The 24,698-nt window shown below is 41.3% G+C and overlaps 1 protein-coding gene across 1 annotated transcript in view; it reads left to right on the top strand.

The window, feature by feature from the left end:
* PREX1 (phosphatidylinositol-3,4,5-trisphosphate dependent Rac exchange factor 1) overlaps positions 1-24,698 on the top strand; it is an 863,840-nt gene that overhangs the window by 764,323 nt on the left and 74,819 nt on the right. The window contains exons 28-32 of the mRNA XM_086932617.1: positions 16,362-16,450; positions 19,254-19,336; positions 19,987-20,077; positions 20,694-20,822; positions 23,008-23,049. Coding sequence (XP_086788743.1) covers positions 16,362-16,450; positions 19,254-19,336; positions 19,987-20,077; positions 20,694-20,822; positions 23,008-23,049 — 434 coding nt within the window. The remainder of the gene's footprint in view (positions 1-16,361; positions 16,451-19,253; positions 19,337-19,986; positions 20,078-20,693; positions 20,823-23,007; positions 23,050-24,698) is intronic.

Genomic DNA, 24,698 nt, shown 5'->3' with positions numbered 1-24,698 from the left:
TCAGAGCTGTCAGTCCGGCACCTTTCAAGAGCACTTAATGTCCAATAAAATTATGTAATTGCTCGTGCTGAAAGGCTGGCAAGTGTAATTGAAACCTGGCTCTGAGCCAGTGCTCGATTTGTTCCTTAGGTCGAACAACGCGCTTTCGGGAGCCTGTGATTGCCTTCTGCCCTTTGGGATGGGTCCAATTACACGTGCATCTGCTCCTTGCTGAAGGGCCGGCTTGTATCCCCACCAGAGCAATATTCTAGGTTTTACGTAAACCACTGGGTCTGCTGGATGGCTGTGAGGCCCGTGTCTAAAGTATAAAAACACTTCACTAAAAAACAGACATGTTTTTCTAATAAACCAGAAATTTGAAGAAAAGACAAACCACTTACCAGTAGGCCCTCTATTAGAGAAGATCCCAAACGTTCTGCTAATATCACGGATCTGTAATTACATTATTGCACCCTGACATTAATTTAGTATAAATTGGGAATAAGCTGTTGCTAAACCTTTTTTTTTCTGAACTTAAAGTGCAAACTTAAAATCCACTTTTTATTGGTGGTAATTACACTTGTTTTCTTGTTTAGGCCGCGGCGGTAAATTCAGTTCCGCTCGCAGAATTTTTGGCAATTCCGTGTTCACCGTGGACCGCAAAATTACCCAAATTCCGCAATCCGCGTCGCTGTCAACATACGTATTCATGAGATATTTCTCCCCGAGCTAGCAACCCGCGTTCGCGAACAGGAGAAAATCATCGCGAACACGCGGAGAAAGCAATTTCCCTTGATCGCAGAACTTTTGCGTGCTCTCAGAGATTTTTTTACCGTTTTGCGGAGCTTTGCGTAGCGCGACTACGCAAATTCCACCCACCCCTAATTTGTTTACAATTCCTAACGTAAATGTAAATCGTATTTGTAAAGCGCGAACTACTCTTCCTTACGAGTCTCAAGGCGATGGGGGCCATTGTGGCAATTAAGTGAGCTATTGCCCAGAGTCACATGGTGCTGAGCTGAGCTGCCTCCGGAGCCGGCGATTGAACCGTGAACCCCATGCTCCGAAGTCAGCTGCCATGGCCGCTGCACCACACCTCTCCACAAACGTGGTCTTACCACATTTAAAAAAAAAGGGAAAAATGTGTGTTAATCATGTGGTAATTCGTGTACTGCACATTTAACACCCTTGTTGCCCACCTGACCTCCTTTAAATGAGGGCCATGTTGGATGCTGGTGGACAAATTATGTAATTTCCTCTGGCTTCAGTGGCCTTTACAGACAAAATATCCATGGGCGCGTTAAAGTGGCCAAATTATGTGGGTAGAAAAACTGTATGAAGAAAGACTGGGTTTATTTCCTTTTACTTTATTCCCTTGCAACGGTGTTCCTTGCAGAGAGAAACATACTAAACTTGTATTTCTACCAAAAAAAGGAACATATTTTATCCGAAAAGCTGCAATAACTGAGACGGAAAACTATCCACTCCAGAATTTTCCCTGAAGTAGTGTTTTCCTGCTCTGTGATATCTACATGCACATCAGTGAAACATATAATTCAGTGCTTCATTAGCAAGTCTTTGGCTGAGAATGCTTCTTGGAAAGTGCAGAAATTCTCTCAAGTCTATTCACACTGCATAATGTTATGCTTGGTGGACCCGACATAGTGCATATACCCAGCGGGATGTAAGGGCAGTTAGGTTATTAGTTTCTATGCTTAAACAGACTGGAGTCGTTCAGCACACTAGACTATTTAAGCAAAATGTACACCAAGTGCACGTCTTCAAGCAAACTTTTTGTGACAAAATATATAAATCTTAATTAAAGCAAATTTGTAAAAATGATGACACTGACACGCAGCATAATATTAAGTTACCTTCAAATGCAGCCAGTAATCCAACCTCAGCAAAACCTGGAAAAAGAAGTGTTCATAATTGAACAACACCTCCCATTAACCTCCAAGAAAACTGAATCCATAGAGCCCGCAACCAACCTCCTTTACAGGCGTCATCTTCGTTTTTGCTCCAGGGACTTACTGAACGTGATAATTTTGAACTAACGCCATCTGTCAGCATCCATTTCTGAACCTCTGTCAGCATCCATTTCAGAACCTCTGCCGGCATCCATTTCAGAACCTCTGTCAGCATCCATTTTAGAACCTCTGTCAAGCTGAAGCTTCATTTTCTTCAATCTCCTCATCTCCTCATCAAACCCTCTGGGTATGTAGTGCGCTATATAAATGTTATGACTTGACTGACTTGAATTCTCTTCCCTTCAGCATCACTCTAGAGAAAACAAAGAAAAAAAAACAATCTGAGTGCATTAGAGGAGATCCTACAACAGGAAGACGTGGATCCCTTCCCCTATTTCAAGGCACTCAACTGAAACTTGAATAATGTGCATTTTTAAGGCAAAATCAGTCTTTTAAATGCCATCCTGTGCTCTTACAGCCAAAAGCCAAACTGCTGACCCAAGAATTGAGCTCCAGAAACTGGCGAATCCATGTCTGCCCCTGGAGGTATGAGCTTGAGCCATTGATTTAATGAAACAGGAGAGACCAATCCATGGAACTTACCTAAAAAACATCTGAATCATGAGACCTAATGGCTACCGTACTGCCCAGATAAGTCATTAAATTGTCTGTCACACATAGCAGACCCTTGTGGCTTAAAGAGAAGTTTTAGTGCCTTCCCACATGGACAAAACATGCTCCTTCACCTGAAGGACACATTCAAGACATTTCATGACCTGTCAGACAGTAGACCTTCCTGAATGCCAACCTTGACATCAAGAAGGCCAATTACTATTACACACATTTAATGGACATAGCAAAATTAATTTCTTTCATGAAAGGAACTCCTCACCATTCCACAAGTTAGTTAAAGTCGGCTGAGCTCAATGAGGTCCGTCAATAGGTTAACCTCAACCAGATGTTGATTGGGTGAAACTGATAGTGCAGCTCAAACAACCTTCTATGTGTAGTAAAAACTGAAAAAACACTTTAATGTTTCTCAAGTTTACTTGTAAGGGATCCAAAGGCTGTCTTCTGCTGTGCCATTCAGAATAGCTGGACCAATCTGAAGCAAAGGCATTCCTGTTTCTACGAGCCAATAGCTCTTGGATGAAGACTGCAACCTCATTTTTAAATATGCTGCCAATTGTAGTAACCCTGCATCTGTAGTGGGTGTGTCTCCTCTCTTATTCGGTTAATTGAGTCTGGAATAAAGACAATGGACATCATCCAGGAAAAATAGCAACACGTGAAACTACAACTGATTGGTTCAAGCATTACTGGTTTTCTTTGGCATACAGCTTAGTGAAAGTTCTCAAAATCTTGGAGAATTACAGAAAGGTATTCAGCAGATCTTGAGTTCAGTGCTGGAGGAAGGCATCTGTCTGTACCATCTGTATATCCAGACTCTTGCTGCTAAAGATTGTAAACCTAGTTTTCCATGCATCTGCAAAAAAAAAAGAAAAGTCAATGGAACTCTGCTCTAAAACTCCTATTCTGGAGAAACAAAAATCAAGAGTTGGAGTCGCCATCTGCTTTTTATCACTTGAATTAAGAGAACACCAGTCTACCTTTCCATTGTACCTTTCAGGAACATGAATCACTTGAGTCATGATCTGTCAAGCTCAATAAAACTTCCAAAGTGACAAGCCAGCTGAGAAATGACCATTGATTTTGAGCCTCCCAGTCTGGTACTATACCTGAGTGTGGAGATATTATTTACCATGATCTCTAGAAGCTCACTCCGCTGTTCCCTGATTTGCAGATGGAGACGTGACTAAGATTTCAAGAGCATTTATATACAGTTTATCAGCTTTTGGGACCACACGCCACATCTGCATCCTTGTTTGCAGGGCACCCAATCTCAGTTTACTGAGATCTGGTTCTATGATCAAACTCGGTTTGGCTGAAAGATTGCTGGATTTTAGTGATAGATGTGGTTAGACACCATTATACAATCACCCCCACCGCCCACGTTTAGTGTGGCTAAAGACATACACCATCTTGAAAATTCCCAGATTGTGTAAGGTCGGCCCTGAAAACTTTCACCCTATTGGTTTATACATGGCCAAATGTTATTCACACCCACCAGCTAGTCCCAGGCATAAATGTGGCACCTCCAGGCACACACTTCAGAAGGTTTCTTGGACCTTTGGAAGATAACTCAGACAACTGGGCCGTATGTCTTTGACCTCAGAGAAGCCCTGAAGGACTGGATCTATTCCACTTTGTACCCAGGACAATAACGTAGACTCAAAGGATCATAAGGCTGACCACCTGTTCAAGCTACGGGGATACAAGAGGCCTTTTCCTGTAGGTACCATCCTGACCAGTTACAACTGGACCTGAATTGGACCCTGCGGTTTCCCTCGGCCTCAGGCCATTTTCAGAGCTGTGGTTGGTGAGATATCCAGATTGAGAATTGTCCGGAAAGTTGGAGCTCTCCAGGTGTTCTGTGACCTAGTGGTTGATTGCCTATTGGAGGACTTATATCAAAAACTTGTTGGGTTAGGCTGCATTGAGCCCTATTGTGTAGGAAGTAGCCTTATGGTTGACTTGCTCCCATATTTAGCATCCTTTACTCTTTAGAATATGTGGCAGGAGGCTCATCTGGCATTTAGGGTGTTCTGAGTCTCCCTTTAGGTGGAGGGGTGATACAGTCAAGAGCAACACCTCCTTTTCACTGGCACTCTCAGCCCCAACCAGAAAACGCTTTTTGCTGTTGCAAGGTGGCCCTGGCCACTGCTCTGCCTGTATGCCGGGGCACCCATGGCTCGCCTTCATCCCTGGGTTGAAGGCACCTTACTGCAAGTGTATGTGTCTCCATGGGTCTCCACGTGAAAATCACTATTAGTTGAATAATTCATACGGATACGCCATTTCATCATCTATATTAGCAAATGACGAGGCAGCGGCAGAATGTCCCTGATTTCTATGGAGAATATCCCAAAGTGTGTGAGCTTGCTACTTCTCTGGCAGACTCACTCAGCAGTATATTCTGTGTGAAAGTCTGGGCATAGACCTCTTCCATAAAGACCATAGTGTGCCGGATGCAGAAACATTGTCAGATGGGAATTTGTACGCACAAAATGAAATGTGTCTGCCTGTTGCAAATACACATAAATAAAATACGAATCTCATTCGATTGCTTTTTTTCAATAATTCTCCTACTTTATTATCGCTCTTTGGTGGCCAATTTTTACATCGGCATATTGTTCACTGATACCTTTGTTTTGTTTGTGCCAGACTCGCTGTGGTAGTCCTACCTGAAGGACATTTCATATAAGTTTGAAAATATGAACATTGCATTTTGTCAATATGAAAATCCTGTGGTATGAGAAAGAGAGCATTTAGCTGAGGGCTTAGATCCAATTGAGTTTCCATACTTGTAACCTTGCCAAGTTCATTATGTACAAAAGTAATTGTCCTCTGGTAATTGGCGGCCTATCCGAATTGAGTTCATAGCCTCAGTCCTGTTCCCTTTGGGACACATGTCAAATTCCTAAAACCACAAGCACAACTTCTATTACAAATATTTTTACTCTAAAAGCCAGATCATGTGTTTACAACATTTTCCTGGTTATTAACAGGACTCTGCCATATGAATGTTGTTATTTCACTTTTTGAAGTTCAGTCTGTTTTGGCTCTATATTAAAGCTAGCCTACACGTGAAAGTATGTATTGTAGTTTGTTAAAGTAAATGTTTCCTTTTAGAAATAGACACTTGGAGTGTACTTTCCATTAGAACAGCTTCCTAGGAAGAAAGCACCCTTTTAAATTAAGCATCAAAAGCGATGCTTCACAGACAATAGAGTTAAATCTCCATAATGAGTTGACTTTAGAGGACTGTGGAAATGTGCAGTTAGTTCATTTCCCCTCTAAGTAACAATTGTAGAAATGAATGCCCAAGTGTAGAAATCTTTTAGAAGGAAATGTTTCTTCAAAAAATAGTGTTACAAAGAAAGACCTAATCTTCCCAACACCAGTTTGCTAACAGAACATTATTTCAAGGGGGATATCCGAACACGAATATTGCACATGGAGGCAAGGTTCCACAGAATGCAGTCATAAGGAAATGCTATAAAATATCCTGCTGCCTTTTCTGTGTTATTCATATATTTTAACAGTTTTATACAGCGCTCATGCACTCCTGGAAATATTCATTGTGTTCCATTTCACCAACATTTTCAATAATTCACAATTTAGATAGGTATAGAAGGAGAAGGTGGAGAATTAGACAAGAAACTAAGTTCTATGTTGGTATCCAGGCACGTCATGTTATCAAGCAGTTCCAGGAATTGGTGTTTGTGAAAAATTTTGACAGAAGATTAGGAAGAGGATAGGCCTGATAAAGCCGCAACGGAACATTTTTAAACAGTGATTTGAATAACATCAGAGAAGATCTGACACCCAAGTCTACTGTAGGAAAGTTTCAGACAGATGTTGTCTCTTCAAATAAAGACAGGTGTTCAACGTGGGCCATTTTGGATTTAAGTATTTCTAACCACAAAGAGTTCCTGCATCCAAGCCCTTCACCCTTCTAAGATGTTAGAGTGCCATGAGATTGAGGCATAATTAGGTGCTGGGCTTTGTAGGTAAGTGGGGAGGTATGCCCAGATGTGGGCCCTGTGCTCACTGCGCCACTGGGTTCAAGTTAGCCTGGCTGATGAGGGGTGATGCCCCAAAACCGGTCCAAGGAGGCTTGGTTCTGGTCCAGGGAGGATCTGGCTTGGCAGTTCGGGCTGGACTGTTCCGATGAGGAACAGTGTCAAGACTGAATTGCATGTGGCTCGATCCAAACTGGGGTGGTGTGGTGAGCAAAAGAATGATTCATTAAACCCAGATCCTTGTGACTGGGGGTAAATGTTTGCATTGTTTGGCATTCCATCCACCCGTTGTTCCTTTTGCTTTTGTAGTTTAAAGAAAAGGGGTAACCCGGTGTCCCTCAGAACCTGGGTAATTAATGGTTAAGCAAAAGGGTGACTGTTGGGTAAGACAAAAGAGATTTGGCGATGCTAATAATGCAATCCAATATGAACGCTCTCCAATAATCTCAAGTTAGTACTTAACAAATAAGTCATGAAATCAAATGGCGGTACTATGTATTTATATCAGAATTACTTCATTCAGTGATAACATACATTGCATGGGTAGACTGTTGAATCAATGTTGAAATGCAATTGAGTGACATTTGTGCATGGTGCTCAAAAGGTGAAAAATATATACAGTGCAAACTGTTTCATATATACAAATATATGCAAGTGTTTCGAATGAGCAGATACTGATTTGAAGCCAAATATTCCTATTCCTATTGGAATCCTGGTGGTACTGGACCTATGACAAGCATTGACGTTTCGACCCTTAGGTGCATGGAGTCCATGCAGCAGACGGATGGGACTTTGCATCACCGTCCAGTTCTTCAACCAACTTAGGGTGAACAACCCAAACTCAAGGAGATGATGGACAGAGCGCTGAAACTTTTCAGACACTCCCCCCCCCCGTCACAGATCTGGGTTGAATCCATTATCGTTCTTGAGCTCACTTCGCCACCCCAGTTCAGACCCAGCCATATGCAAATCAGTCATGACCCTGTTCCTCATAGGAACAGTCCAGCCTGAACTGCCAAGCCAGGTCAGCCAGGCTAGTTTGAATCAGGTGGCACAATGAGGAAAGGACCCATGTCTGGCCCCACTTGCAGCGCATGGCATTGCCTTTTTTAGTGTGAGAAATATGTAGTCCAATGTAAGCATTCTACTGCATAAACTAGTGTATGGGGGGCAAAGGCTAGACTGAGGTCGCATTTTTCAGTAACTAAGTTGGCCTTCTGCTGCCTTTTCATTAGGAAATTAGTAGCTAAGTACATATGTCAACAGAGTTCTGTAAGAAATGGTGTTTCTAAACATTTGCCCCCGGATGTACAGAACCTTTCACCATTTGTAAGACATCAATGAAGGTATTTGCAGCAGATATGTTTAGGAGTTCAAGGAGCAATTCTTACTATCGGTGGAGTATTGGATATGCTTCTTTGATGGTTCAGAGCCTATGGAGGTATAACTGCAGTAGGAAAGTTGTCTGAAGGCTTAGATGTGTATATGATCATTAATATGGGAAATACTGTGTTTGTTAGGTCTAAGTCAACCAGACAGCGCAGTTATCGGGTTTGCTGAAGACCTTTTACGGACATTCGAAAAGTTTCCCTGGGAATGCATTGCTTACCATTGGCTTTGTGGTTTGTAACTTACATTTGCATGGTTTCGATTTGCTGGCTTTACTTATTTTAGGCTATCCAGCTTGAGCTAGTCGCTTCTGATGAGCATCCCTTGTTTACTGTATTCTTCCACCAGTGTTCGATTTCTTTAAAACTGGCTTTAAATTTTGTTCTTATCGAGTCACATTTGCTGTGCATTCCAAGACAGAGGTAAAATATCAGGCTCTGTGTTTTGAGAGAGCTTGGTGTTTACCTTTCTTTCTTTGACTTAAAGTGACAAGATGTATGTGACAATCATGCTGACTACTAGGAGCGTGCTGGAGGAAGGCTGTAGAATGATATTTTTTCTAGCACACTACACAAGTTGAATGTTTCTAAATTAACTGTGCAGGTATTTAAGAATGTATTAGAATTAGGAAAGCACAAGTTAAGCACATTGTTGGGTAATTCGGAAGTATGGTGGAACAAATATTTCAATACACGCAAAATAAATCAATACACTAGTGTATGTTTCCGCACATTATCGTTTGTACACTGTATACTTTTATCAGTAAAACTGTATGTGCAAATGTAACGGTCCTTCCAATTTAAGATGTGTTGTCTCTAACGGCAGTGCACTATCAGAGCATGCATACTCCACTTTACGCAACTCTGCACCACTCCACCCTATGCCACTCTTCACAACAGCACTCTTCCCCACTCCACACCACTGTACGCCACTCCACTCTGAAACACCACTCTATGCTACTGCCCTCTACTCTGTACCACTCCGCTTTGCAAGTGCACTCTACTCTAATCCACTCTCTGCCTCTCTTATCTACTCTGCATCAGTGCACTCTTTGATCCTCTACTTTACATCACTGCACTCAATGCCACTGCACACTATCCTGCACCATTTCACTCTACTCTGAAACAATCTATTCCAAGCCACTGCACTCTATTCCCTGCATTTTTCTCCTCTCTGCTGTACGCCATTGCAGTTTATGCTGCACCACTCCAATTTAAAGCACTCTACTCTTCACCCTGGTACACTATGCCACTCTACGCTGATGCACTTTACACCACTTTACTCATAACCAATGAACTACATGCCAATCTACTATGCACCATTGCACTATTTGCTGCTATACACTACCCTGTGCCACTCCAATCTAGCATACGCCTCTCAAAGCTATCCTGCGCTATGAACTGTCTATCCTGCGCCACTCTATTGTCCACCACTCCACTCAATGCCACTGCACTCTATGCCACTATACTCTACAACACTCTGTTCTACATCACTTCACTCTGTCAATGTACTCTGCACCACTGCACTGTACTCCACTATACTCTACAACACTCTATGCCACTCTATTCTACACCATTCCACCCTATGCCACTGCACTCTGTGACCCTCTACTCTGCAACACTGCCCTTTCCGCCACTGAACTCTACACCACGCTATTTTACTCTGCACCACGCTATTTTACTCTGAACCACTCTACACTGCTGCACTCTAAGCCACTATACACCACTGCACTATGACATTCTACTCTGCAACACTACACTCTCTGCCACTGAACTCTATGCCACTGATCTCTATGCCACTCATCTTTGCACCATTGCACTCTACTCTGCACCACTGAAATCTACATGACTCTACTGCACTCTACACCAATGCACTTTATACCCTACAATCTACACCACTAATCGACTCTATGCCACTGCACTTTATCCCAGTGCACTCTGTGCCACTCTAATATACTCTGCACAACTCCACTCTATGCCAATGCACTCCACGCCAATCTACTCTATGCTACTCTACCCTGCACCGCTCCACTCTACCCTCCACCACTGTACTCTATGCCACTGCAGTCTTCACTGTGCCACTCTCTTCTTCACCACTCAACTTTAAGGCACTGCACTCTTCTCTAAAAAACTGCATTCTTCGTCACTGCCCTCTAAGCCAATGCACTCTACACCACTTTACTCAAAACCAATGCCCTATATGCCACTGCACTCTGCACCACTGGACTTTATGTCACTTCACTTGAGGCTTTCCTGCGACATGCCACTCTACAACCATACACTCCACAATACTCCACTCTGACACTCTACTCCATTAAACTCTACTGCACTCTGCCACACTTTGCTACACTGTAACGCTCTTTGCAGGTCCTTGTACTCTGCTCCATGCCACTTTACTCCAGTGTTTTCTATGTCACACTACTCCACTTTACTACTTCACTCTACGCCACTCTGCCACTCCACTATGACATTCTACTCCGTTTTATGCCACTCTGCGACACTCTACTCCACTCTGCTATTCCACCCTCCTACACGACTCCACGCCTCTCCAGTCTACTACTCTCTACTTCAATCTATGCCATTCTGACATTCTATTCTATTCAACTCCTTCTAAGCCACTCCATGTTACTCCACACCCCTCCACTCTTCTTTATGCCTCACCACTCTGACACTCACTGCTACTCCACAACACTATTCTCAACTCAATACTTTTACACCCTTTACACTACTCCCTCACAACACTCCACACCACATCACTCTGCGACACTGTACTTCGCGCTACACCACTTTCCTTTGTGCCATTAACTTTTAGCCACGCTGAACAATAGCCACGCTGTGGTACAACATGGCCAAAACATTGACAAAGGCAAAAGCTCTTGCAAAGGCAATACAATACCTCTTGGCTTTGCTAATGATTTTAGTTTGTAGGTCTGGCGTTAGCCAAACATTATTATTTTGCAAAAATTGTGTGCATGATATACTAGTAGGGGCTTTGCTAATGCTTGCTATCTTGGTTCATAAGCTCAGTGAATCCCCATGGCAGTTTTACATTGTAGTTTGCAGATCAAAGAAAGTGTTCATTGAAAGCATGCGTTCGGATCTTTTCAGTAGACCTATTTGTAAGCTCGACAGGGCAGCCGCAGACGAGCAATGAACGAGCCGCCATCAGCAGAAATCACATTTCAGTTTCATTGCCATAAATCAACGTATTAATTATTCATATCTGCATGTCAAGCCCCCATTAGGTTCCTAATGGCTATTCCTGGCTATCGCAGGTTTTCCCATATGTTCCAATTCACCGTGAAGCTGACAAAAGGAAGTAAGGAACCTTAGAAACTTAAGAAAGCCTCGCTATCTTTAAATATCACATAACCATGAACAGTACATTGGTCAAAATCAAATTATGGAAAACCCAAACCAGCGTCTGTTTTCTTTAAAACAAAGGAAGGTCGAGCTTGAGTAGGAAAGTAAGTTAATAATACTTGAGTGGGGGTTGCAGAGGGGTTTGTGATATCGGAATGATGGGCACAAAAATTGAGTTTGTTTGGTGTAACAAATAAATAAGAGGAAGGCTGATGCACACATTTAATGTAATTTATTACAAGATGCTGTGAAATATGCAAACTGTATGCTGAAAATACAAGCAGAAGAGAAAGGTAACCTAAGGAGGAAAGGAAATCGCAACTCTCGAGACAGGAGTAAACTGTGAGAAAATACTGTGTGAAGGTTATCCCACTGTAACGTTGCATTGGACTTTAAAACTTCGGAGCTAAATTTTATGGCTTGCTGGAGGAGACGCGAACTTGTTTTTCGTGTTTAAAAAAATTCAGGATAATATTTAAGGCACCTGATACTTTTCAAAGAAGACTGTTTTTTGCCAAACTACCACTTTTTCAATGTGCATTTTATTAACGAGTTGTCACAACTCGTTAATTGTGTGACGCAGCCTGATTGTTTTCACAATAAACCTAGAACTTTCTGTTTGGAGAGGATGACTTGAGGTGGGGGAAGATCCCTTTCTGAGACGCCAGTTATGTAGAAGGAAAACGGAGGGTAGGACAGTAAACTCTGGGTCATGTTTGTTTTTCATATAGGTTTAAAGCCTATTGCGAGTTGTTCTTTAAGTTGGCGTTATTAGTATTTTCCCTAATTTAAAGCTGAACATAAACATAGTTACATTCAGAAATATTAAAAAGAGAACGAAAACAAACAAAGCGAATGAAAAAGGAAAAGCCATGCAGGTTTTTAAGAAACATGGACTAAGACTCAGTCAGACTAAATACTTTGTTGAGATCGTTTAATCTTGGAGGCTTTTATCTTTTGTTGTCAGAAGTGTCTTTTTTTATTCTGAAATAAGTTACTTGTCTACACGCTAAGAGCTTTAAATCCTGTGTTATCATTAAAGTCTGTATTTCCTGGTTACATGGACCACTAAACTGGGACTCTGTTTGCAACACAGTCAAACAAACATTCATCTAATCCAGTCTTCTGCTGAAATTAGGTTTAAAATGCCCACCATTTGAGCTAGTGAGGTGGAGTTAAAGATGACTACACCGCAGATCTCAAGTGAATCAGGTATGCGTTGTCATAGGGCATGTCAGAGCTTCTAAAATACCCGTGTCTTCTGCTGTAATTGCATAGCCACGTTTCTCCTGTGCGAAATGATTGAACTGTTCGAGTCTCCCCTTGTTGCTTCTTATTTCATAGGGTGGGACTTAAGCTCTTCAAATTTCTCCGGTCTATACACTTTCTAACTTTTTCCACATTCATGGGTTAAGTGTTTCGGTGAACCATTGTTGCTAACTTGAAATCTTTTCAATGGAGCCAGGCTGAGCCTCAATGTCATCAAGGTCTGCCTGCACCTCAGTGTTCAAGGCAAAAGTAGTCATTTTAATGTGGTTTCTGATGCAATGTTTTTCCTCATGTTCACTACTGTAAACCAGCCTAACACTGTGATTCTTTCTGGGTTTTTTGAGCAGTTTTATATAATACCAGCACCACCCGAAGGTGGGGGAGTGCTTCACATTAGCACCGGTTACTCGTTTGTGCAGTTTTACATAGTGCCAACACCACCCAAAGGTAGTCTAGTGCTTCACATTAGCACCAGATCCTTTTGTTGTACAGTCGTATATAGTGGCAACACCACCCGAAGGTGTTGGAGTGCTTTGCATTAACATCAAGTTACTTTTCACAAGGACATCGTAAACTTAGGCAAATCACTTAATCTCCTTGGGGCAGCCCACATTTGCTGTTGGTTGCCCGTCCATCGCTGCTTGCCCACACTGAACTCCACTGCACAGATCCCCCGTCCCCCAGAGCCCCTCCTCCTCCAACTTTGCTTTTTACATCTTTTTTTTGTGCAGTTTCATGGAGCGCAACAACTCCAAAAGGTATTGAAGCGCTTTACATAAGCACCAGTTACTTTACACAGGACACATTTATTTTTGTAGGTGTGGGGAGATTAAGTGATCTGCCCAGAATCAAGGATGTTAAACTGATGCTGGAACTCAAACCCGGTTTCCCAGCTCCATAGTCGGCTCTTCTAGCCCTTATGTCACATCCTCTTCCAAGAGAACGCCACATTGTCTCGCTAGTCACAGCATCAGTTCCACATCTTGTGATTACAGGCAAATCACTTAATCTCCCAGTGGCTGCCCGCATTTGCTGTTGGTTGCTGGTCCACCTCCCGCTTATTGCTGCTTGCCCTGTTGAACTCTGTTGCACAGATCACCTCCTCCCCTGACTCTGTTTGTCACATTTTTTGTGCGGTTTTATGGAGCACCAACAACACCCGGAGGCATTTGGAGCACTTTACATAAGCACCAGTTAATTCTTTTTTTTTGTACAGTTTTATATAGCGCCAAACACCAACCCAAGGTATTGGAGCACTTTACATTAGCACCAGTTACATTACACAAAGACACTTTCATTTTTGTAGGCATGGGGAGATTAAGTGATTTGCCCAGAATCAAGGATGTTAAGCCGACACTGAAACTTGAACCTGGTTTCCCAGCTCCATAACTGGCAGCTCTGGAATTTACGTCATATCCTCTGGAGAAAGTACACTTTATCTTCTCCCTAGCCTCGACTTCAGTTCTACATGTTGTGATCATGAATAAATCACATAATTTCCCCTTTTCTAAACACAAGCATTGGCAAAGCCAGTAGATTTCACCTATGTGAATTCTATTGTTTTTAGGTCTCGGCTAGACAGCACATGCGTTGCTTGGCTAGACCGCAAATGCGCTGTCTTGAAGAGATGTGTTGTGTTCTATTTGTGGGCTTACAGGCTGCCGACCTCCTACTATTGGTAAACTTTGGCGTCACTCATTTTCTTTAATGCAATTCATCATGGCATGCAGGTGTCATGCCCTCTTCTTGGGTTTGGCCCTCCAATAGCTCATGGACCAAGTAAATGTCTCCTTACACTGCTCCCGTTTTGCAGATTGGTTTCAAGAACTCCGTAGTATTTATGTTTTCAGGCCCATCTTATACATGTACACACATATACTACTAAAACGTGTGTACTTAAACTAATGCATTTCTTAAACCGTTGTTAAAACATGAACAGCGCTTTTTAAAATGTATTTTTGGTTGCACCATCCTATGGTGTTGTAGCACTCGCTCCGTCTTGCCATAGCGGGAACATGAGCCAATGGTATTGGAGCACAGTAAGTGTTCACCAGTTACATTCCACAGTGACACATTCATTTTGTCACTGATCCTGCTTCAATTAAGGTATTTTATTACTCCTTCCTCCGCCCTCTTCCGTTCTTGCTTGCCCATCTCCCCATCCCCTCCTACTACCCTGCTTGACCCGTCCCCCCACTACCGCCCTTGTCGCAGTAGATTTTTTGTTGTTGTATGATCCGATGGGGTTAGAGCGCTTGTTCTGCTGACCTTCTTGCCATAGTCTTCCTTGTACTAAAATACATGTGCATAAACTAAAGAATTTCTTTGAAATTTGTTGAATTATGAATAACGCTTGTTAATTTGTTTTGCATGATCCAATGGTATTGGAGCGATTGCTCCATCCTCCGTCTTGCAATAGCACAAACAAGAGCCAATGGTATAGGAGCTCTTCAAGTGCTCACCAGTTACTTACCACAATGACCCATTCATTTTTTTGCTGATCCTTCTCATGCTTCCCTGCTTGACCTGACCCCCAAGACCTACCTCGTCGCTGATGTATTTATTTTTCACACAATCCACTGATATTGGAACGTTTGTTCCGTCCTCCATCTTGTTATAGTGCTGACACCAGCTGATGGTATTGGAGCGCTTTAAGTGCTTACCAGCTACGTTACACAATGACATATTCATTGTTGTATGTGGGAAAGCGTAAGTGATTTGCCCAGAATCACAAACTGTGCAGCCAACACCCTGAGATTCGAAACTGGTTCCCCAGTTCTCTTGTCAGCAGCTCTGGCCATCACACCACTTCCATGCTTCACTTCAAAGCTCCTTAACTGTTTCTCACTATCACTTCCAAATGTGTTCAGCAAGACCCTGTCAACACCGAACAAGCATTGGCAAAGCCAATATACCTTGGCAATGCCCAAACTATGGGCCTTGCCAATGTGAATGTCTTTTAGCCATACTGTCTAGCAGCACATCTGCTGTTCAGCATGTCTGAAAGTAACTGAAAGGCCACATCATACTGCTTTTTTGTGTTAGGAGGGGGAAGGACAAAATACTTAACGTGGGGGTGGGTCAAGAGCCCCTACATTGGCTCAACATCCTGTGGTTCTGGGCTCTCAGTTACATTTAGCTATGCTGAACAGCAGGTGTGCTGCTAGACAATATGGCTAAAAGACATTCACGTTGAACAAGCCAGTGCTTGTTGCCTCTGCACCCTGTAAGTATTGCAGTGATGGCTCTGTGACTAAGGCGTTCCTTTCTTTTCATGGGGCTGCACCCATGGGCAAATAAGGGAATGCCCTAATTAGGGAATGCCATAATGTGTAGTACAGAAGGAATTAAGGTATGTAAAAGTTGATGCACACATCCATTGCACCCGCAACTGGACATCTTACCAATGTAGTCTCTGAAATTCAAGATGGCTGCTCCCTTCAAAGTGTCCATTCTAGTGTCAAACAAAAAAAGGCCAATTGAGTAGTTTTCTGTGGAGTCACTGAAGAGCACGTATTACAGTTCTCCATTAAATTATTTTCCCACTCATGTGTTATGCATGTGCATCGTATTGTTTACCTAGCTGTATTCCTATGTAATTCCTGAAAAAATAAAGTTGGAGGTGCATATGTGGGTAATATAAGAGGTGCCAAGGTCAGAATACACTATTAAATGCTGACTGTTGCATATTGAATTACCAGATGGTATACGAGCTCTAATGTGCATACTCTACTTTACTTCTGCAGTGATGGCAACAGTAACCGTGACTCCGTGCTATCGTACACAAGCGTACGCAGTAACAGCTCGTACCTTGGAAGTGATGAAATGGGGTCAGGTGAGGAACTTCCATTTGGCGATCAATCTTTTACTAGCCCAAGTGTGACTAGATATTGATGTTTATCAGTTCAATTTAGTCTGATTAGTGCTCTTACTTGAAACATGATAGGAAACTGCCATTTTATGTAATGGTACTTACTGTTTTGCTGTAGGAACACATTTACCATTGTAAAAAGAATGCAGGTTGCCTGTAAACTTTACGCTATGAAACTACACGCACAAGTAATCCATTTCCTGTGAACTAATCTATTATGAATCGTAAAAAAAATATAAAAAATTTGCATTTAATAAATTTAACAAGAATATTTTGATCCATGGCAGTAAATATTTAACGTAACTGATTATTTTACAAAGTTTCACACCCGACAAATCTCTCTAGTTCAACTTTTGATCATTGCTATTAATCTTGTCCCGATACAAAATAGGTAGCAGCCTGCTGCCATCACATAAAAAAAATTGTGCTGCCACCCCAAAGTGATTAACCCCTTCCAGGCTGATGACGAGCTCAGCTCGTCATGAGCGTTACCTGCCGTGCGCTCATGACGAGCTCAGCTCGTCATGAACCGCAGGGTTTTTAAAATCGCCGCGCACAGCGGGAAAAGCCGCCGCAGCGATGCGGTTAAATACCAGTGGCGGCTGGCTTGTACCGAGGGTGCTGAGGCGAGGTGGGGATAAAAAAAAAATACATTGACTTACCTTCACAGCCTGACCTCCTTCTCCCTCGGGTGTCTTCAGGAAACTCTGGATGCAGGAAACTGCACTACCCAATTCTGGCGCTCCTCTCACAGCATGAGAGCAGCACTAAGATTGGATAGAGCAGGCTCTATCTAAGCACTCGCATGCAATGAGACACATCTCTGATCAAGTGACAAGGGGGCCACAGACTTCACTTGAAATGTTAGAAACCAGTTATAGATGAGAGGGAACTGTTACTGAGTGTGAACCCTAGGTTGTGGTAGACTGTCCAACCTGTGCTTAGTGAGGAATTTTTCTCAGATACCAATGAGATTTCCCATAGCTTGGTTACCTTCTGATTGTCTGTTTCTGTTAGGTCCCTTTTAATTTGATGTTATGAGGCTCCAATGCATTTACTTAAAAGTGCTGTTGCTGTTTTATCCTGGAATATCAAACTCAAAAACGGTGCTATTTGTGTATTATAATAATAAGAATTAATATTATAATTAGATATAATTTGCATAGAATATTTTTAACTTCATACTCTTTTAGTGTACCACAGTTGCATCGCCACTGGTAAGCCGAGAGAGTGAGAGACAATCAAACAATTGGCCTAACCATGATTTTAAAGTTCTTAAAGTGCTAGCCTTTCTCAAGGTTCACCTGTCTAAATCCACACATCTTGACTAGGAGGATGAGACTTTAGTAACATTTTTCAGATATTTTCTTGAGCTTTCTTAGAAGTATACATAGTGAAAAGAGAAAAATCTGCATGAACCACAATTCCCAGCTAGACCTCTACGTTTGCGAAACGATTTTGGGATAGGTATTTGAATACACAGTTGCAAACATCCTAATTATCACATGATTGTTCTCCTCTAATTCCAGTGCTGTAAGAACCCTTGCCTGTTGCCACACTGTGATTCAAACTTGGCCTCAGCGGATTTTAAGTAACCAAAACACTCCACCGCGCTTAGCAGAGTGCAAGTGGCAGAGTGAGATATGTTGCGCTGATTTTCATCGCCGGCTATTTGCCCTGTACTGTAAATTCAGCGTGAATGGCACCACGCGCAGCACAAGAGGTTGCCTCTTCTTTCTGCTTCTCGAGTAGATGCTTTACTCGACCGGCGGCTTCCTTAATTTGAGCAAAAGGTTTCTCATCAAGAACGATAGCAACCAGCTGCAACCGCCCTCTTTCTGAAATCTGTCTGGGAGGTGGTCAGGAGTAAGATTTTTCTTGCTTGCGCAAACCAACTTACCACTGGGGTGCCATGGGATAGGAACAACTCCGCTCTGCAATGCAGAGTATTTCTGAACGCCATGCTCTACGGAGAGTGCGTAGTGGGAAATACTCAGCGAGCGGAGCGAAATTTTATGCCCGAGCCTAACTCAAACTAGGATTGTCCCTTGCCTAACTTAACTAAGGCTGACCGGCATCTGGGGCTCCCCCTGTATGTTCTTCATTGTAATAAGTTCTCACTGATGCAGGTTCTTCACCATTTTCAGTTCAAGCATTACAAACCAGTTCCAGCACAACCTAATTATAGGTAAAAGCCTATGACTTAAGTATGTTTAAGTTACGTCAGGTGAAAAAGCTATCTGCAGCATCTTGAAGTAGGAGGTACAAATAGAGTGCTTGCTAGCAAGATATTGGACATGGTTGTGACATTCAAGCTTGAGACATTTCCCCTTTTCTTTGAGACCGGGATTAGGATAAAAGGCAAATGGTTCAAAAAGCTAAAAATTGTTAGAAAGTGCTATAATCCAGAGGCCCAAATAAGTTGAACCACAAAGTTTGACGCCATAAAGTGTTAAATATATGCAATATCTAAATGTTCTTTTTTTACAGAAAGAGTGTTTGCACTTTGCTGTCTGTGTTGTTTTTTCATCCATGTCCAACTTGCACGGTCTTAAATCTTGCCATTCATACAAAATTGATGGAACCTCTTATTGGCTGTGCATTGGTGTTGCACTGCTACCATAGGCACCAAAGACACAAAAACCAGGACTAATAAATTTGTTACAATGATCTCTTAATATGATCACTATGTTATCTCTATCGCCATTGTGCACCTCAGAAAATTCATGTTAGAATCATAAATCTTTGTCTTTACTTTTGATTTTAGGGGATGAGCTTCCCTGTGACATGAGAATTCCTTCAGATAAACAGGACAAACTGCATGGGTGTCTCGAGCATCTTTTTAATCAGGTACTTTTTTCATATTTGGTTACTTGCAAAAGATGGAAACAAGTACTGTTTGTCAGGTTGTAGATGCTGGATGTGTGCTTTGTTATTAGTAGGACCCATAATTTCCCTAAAAGCTAAACTGGCTAATGCTACTAATATAGGAGCAGATTTTCTTATCTTGTTTTTGGAATAGGAGTGTCAAAAATGCCAAGCGGATGATGTTGATTTCTATTTAGTTCTCTCCGACAAAGTCCCGCTCCCTTTTATGTGGGACTTCTCAGTTTTAAAGTTGTACAACCCAATGCTCATCTTCAAAGCATAGTTAAGAAATAGAAACTTTTCTCAAGATTCTTTTTTTCAAAACTCACCACTTTATTGGTGGTTCCTATTTCTAATGTTTTGTATTGGGTTTCAGAAAATTGGTTTTTGTTGCATTTTGTTGACTGTAAATCTGTAGAAAAAAGCTGCTCCTCTCTGCTGTCAGTCCATTGGGAAAAACTCAAATGAATTCCCAAAGGATTTTGCCAAGTTGCAGAAAATTATGTCCTTAAAAATCACCTGAGATCTTTTCTGTAAAAGGGCTACTTGTCTTATTTTTTCTTTATCCTTTTTTGTGTTATACAGGGCAAGGGGCAAACTCCATAATTATTAAAAGATTCTTCCATTTTTAGGTAGATGCTATTATTGCACTTCTTAAAGGAACAGTAATGACCAGAGCTTTTGAAGAAACAAAGCACTTTCCAATGGATCACTGTCTGCAAGGTAAAGAGATTAATTCTTAACAGGTAATTGTAGCAATAATTAATTAGAAAGGGGGCCTGGCTATGCACTGGAATTTTGATTCTTTAAAATAAATAGTTTTAAGGGAAGGTGCCTGACTTTAATTGCCGAGCAGAAGGACATTCAAGGTATTCATAGTGGTGACACCAGATACTTTCAGATCTGTGGAAGATGAAGAGGACAAAGTATATCCTTTTACCTTTTTCACACTTGGGCCAATCATTGTCTTTTACAGATGAGTATTTTTATTTAGTTTGGACTCTGTATGCTAGCAAGTTCATTTTGGAGGTTCTTGTACTCTTATCAACGATGCTTATGATCGTTCTATTTTTTCTGTCTAATGTACCAATTTGGAATTATGTTACAAATCAATCTGGTTTCGACTTGCAACTAAATAGTGTCTATTATATTTTTGGAACTGATTTGTCAAAACATTGCAGATTCTTAATACCGTAGATGATCCTTATCCCCCTTCCCCAAAAACATAAATTATGACATTACACTCTTTTTCCAAAGTTGCTTCAAGATGTCTTTTATCCTGTGTTCAAGATGTGAGGCATTCCTGTACTAATATCTTACATATTGACTTAATATTTAGAGTTTAGACTCAAAGAGGAATGGACGATAAGGTGCAGGAGCATGATTCAACTCAGCATCCAAGAAGATCCATGGAACCTGCCAAACTCCATCAAGACTCTAGTTGAAAGTATACAAAAGTTTGTTGAAGGTTCGTAAATAGGAAAAAATACATTGTAAGAATTTTGCAACTTTACCACTATCCATTAAATGCAAACATGCACTGAAAATATCTTTGGCTTTCTAACAGCAGTTTTACCGTAAGATAGTACTTTGGAAATCCGAAGCACTGGCACTTTGACATTACACTATGTAACACTCTCCTACATAGTACATTGTTAAACAATGGAGACCATTTATATTGTAGGGATCGTTAGCGCCCTCCAACCATATTCGTCTGTCATCAGTGTTGTTCATGTGGTATATACGTATGTATAGATAATAGAGAAACTCGTTTAAAAATCTGTTTCAAAAAGGATGAAGTGGATGAATATAAATAAAATATATTAATGTTCCATTCACATATAGATATTAAGGTAATTCTCTGGGCAAAGCAGAATATCATAAGTAAAAGTGTAATTAAACTTAAAATTTCTAGTTAAGCTTCCTCCCAAAACCTCAAGTATGAAGTTCTCCCTTTATTCATAGCCCAAAATTAAGATCTTTTGGAACTTTTTTTATTTCTATTGTTGCAGAGATTCTGCTCCTACACAAAACTGTGCAGAGAGACTTAGTGAATTAGGGTGTGCCAAAACTCACCTTAGTACCCAACATCCCCTACCAGACTAGCATCGGTGTCTCATTAGCTCTTAGTCCTATAGCCAAGAAACCAATGATTAGACAACCCAGAACATGCGACTTAGGTTACCTCAGGCAATGTGGAAAACAAGAACACTCTTTCATTATACTCTCATACCAGTCCAAACAGGGAGTAAAAAGAGAATGAGCAAATTTGAAATTTTTATTTCTAACGCTGTGTTCTCATGCGCAGCACCTTAGCTAATACAAGCAGCCATATTATTAGAAACAAGATTGTCAGCATAGCTGCTATTCCATAAAATACAAAGCGAGAAAGCATGTTATAATGCTAATTGGAAAAAGGTTAAATATATACCTATATTTCTCCCTCCCTTGCTAGTAGGTTATTTTATAACTACAGAAGGTCTCTTTGGGATTACATAGGCGGCCCCATACCTCTGGTATTTAGCAGAAGTGGATCACATCAAATTCTTCACAAGCTCTCAGCATACGAATGTTCTCAAGTGTATGTGATCATGCCTACGCAGTGCATTATTAAATGCGCCAATATCAGAGGTGGCCACAGCTGCGTATGTGTTATGTCTAGAACGTGCGCTGATCAGTCCGAACAACAACCAGTGTTGAAATAACATTGAAGGCCTCGGTATTCACTGTTCAGACTAAGCTTACCATGCAAGGCTACTGATGAAAAAAAAATCATATTATTCTCGTGTGAAGCAAAACACTCTGCTAAACTCTAAACAATTAATAAAGTGTGTGCCGCGTGCAAAAGGCAGCAGAAAGGAAAAATTGTGTTTAAACTTCTAATAAGCTCATGTCAACTTAAAACTGTGTAAATGCAAGGCTCAGCCCCACGACACTATAAGACAATGCACTGGAACTTATATATTAGTTTATTGACCTTACTTCTAACTACAGAACACTTTATTAAACTTCGCTTGCACCTTTTTTATATCCCATTAGTTCCTTCGTCTTTGTTTAATGTTCATTTTGGATTTACCTGACTCATATTCTATTCAAGTGTTCCTGTTGTACAAGTCTGCAGGATTGACATAGTCTCCTTCCTGTATTCAGGTTTTCATTGCTCTCTGTACAATGTGTTGCCTACAGCCACTTTCTGGTTGCTTTTTTGGGAGGCCCCAAAACACCCGTCCGTCCCCACCCAGGCACTTGAATATTTCAGCCTTTTCATGAAGTTACAGGGATTTACTGTGCATGGTTCATGGGTACAACTTATTCAGCTCGTCCTCTCCAGGTGCTTCTTCTAAAGGGTGGCAGAGTCTGGAGCAACCCAATGTGGACCAAGTGTCTGAAGCCACGGCTACCATAGCTTTCTCCTCTTTATCAATGTATTCATAGTATTTCATTACCTTCCTTGATTTCCTCTTACTTGGTCATAATTGTATTCCTGTCTGAAGGGAATGATAGACACATGTCTTCCCTAACACAACACTTCAGTTGCCCCTTAGGCACATCGGAAAGCCATCCATGTGTCCATTTTGATTTATTGTTGCCTAAAACCATGAGTTATCTTAATCTGAAACAAGTAATACTGGTTTCTCTGCTTTGTCTTTCAGATGGTGAGAATCAGCTTCTTTTAGCTTTGCTAAAATGCACAGGTGAGACTTCATATTAATGTTGTATGGTTAGCTCAAAATGGGTTTTGACATGTCATTATTTCGATTTCAATGTTAACCTTGTTGCAAGGCCTTTTTGCTCCTTGCACTGGTCTATACTTTTTCAAGAATATTGTGGTATGTTGCAAAAATTGAGCATCTCTTATTAATGATATGATCAGCACAGCTGTTATACTGCAGATTAAAGTCCAATAAGTATAGCTTCCAATAAGGAGACAGCAGTCAAGCGGGGCTTGTACTGGTCCAAAGACAGGATGTTTATTCCTGAGCAAGGTGTGATATTAGGAGAATGTTTTAGTTTAGAACTGTGGAAACTGTAATCTTGTCAATCAATTGTCCTTTGGTAGATGTTCAGTCCTCTGGTATTTGGTTGAGAAGCTTCCTATTCATATTCAAATAGTTACAAACATATACACTTAAAAACTGCCTTTATTCAGTTAATATGCTCTCATGACCATTTAAAGGGACCGATTATCTCACTTTAGAAATTATAATCTTAAATTATCCCTAATCCATAAATGCAGGCATTGATCTAAAACAGGAATTCTGAATGGGCAATTCTGTACATAATACTTCAAGTCCCCATAAAGATACATAGATGACCAGGCACTTTCTCATGGATTAATTATACGACTGCATTAATTGATAACTGGAGTGTGTAAATCTGGCTCTCAGACTTAGATTAAATTTGAAAAAAATGAATTGCATCAAACCCAGAGTTAATATGATTCATTGTCTCATGATGGAAGTCAGAATTAAGTTCAAAGTTCTTGTTGCGTGTACATGTTGTTTGGAAACATGAGGTTATGAAGTCTATAGAAGCTGAACCCTATTGCATACCGACAAGGAACCTGAACTTGGCCTTTAGGGAGACACCTGTGTCAGTGAATCTCCAAGCTGGAAAACCAAAGGAACAAATTCCTTATGATCCACAGTTTCAGGGGTAGGTATGGACCCAAACTTAGCGTGAGAACGCGTCTGAGGTACCTCTTCTTCTGACAAAATTTGAACACAAATCTGTTAAAACAAACCACTCATTAAAGTACCTGGGACCTAGGAATGCCAGAGAGAGTAAAGTAGAAGGATTGAACCCTCTAGAATGGGTAGCCTCCAACTTCATGTGATGGATAGAGATATGCATGTAATAAACCATCACTATTGTCCCTCAACTCAGGAGCAAATGTACTGCTTCTCCAGGGTACCCACCTGCTGGTACCCTATGGGGGCGATCAACCTTCCTGACCTTGAACATGACTCTGAACTGCAACATTGATATAGTTAGTCATGTGAACTCCTTAGAATGTTGCATACAGTGAAGGGGTGCACACCTTGGCCGGTATGCAAGATTCTAAGGAGTTTTCTAAAGTGACTGTGGCATATACTAATGTGTTCCGAAGCGGCAGCGATGTGACAGGTCAACACTGTTGACAACGCCTTGAAAGTATAAATGTAGATTCTCAATAGGCTATTTATTAAATCGAATTATCAACCCCAACGTTACGAAATGTGTCTGCATATTGAATTTTGAATTTTGATATTGTTTTGAAGAGTCACATTGAATGATGACCTAGGTCAGGGGTCCCCAAACCGTTCCTGGAGGGCCGGATCCATGCCAGATTTTTTAAATAACT

This window comes from Lissotriton vulgaris, chromosome 7 (genome assembly GCF_964263255.1).
Source record: "Lissotriton vulgaris chromosome 7, aLisVul1.2, whole genome shotgun sequence".
Taxonomy (NCBI): domain Eukaryota; kingdom Metazoa; phylum Chordata; class Amphibia; order Caudata; family Salamandridae; genus Lissotriton; species Lissotriton vulgaris.
This window is presented reverse-complemented; position numbering and strand designations above follow the sequence as displayed.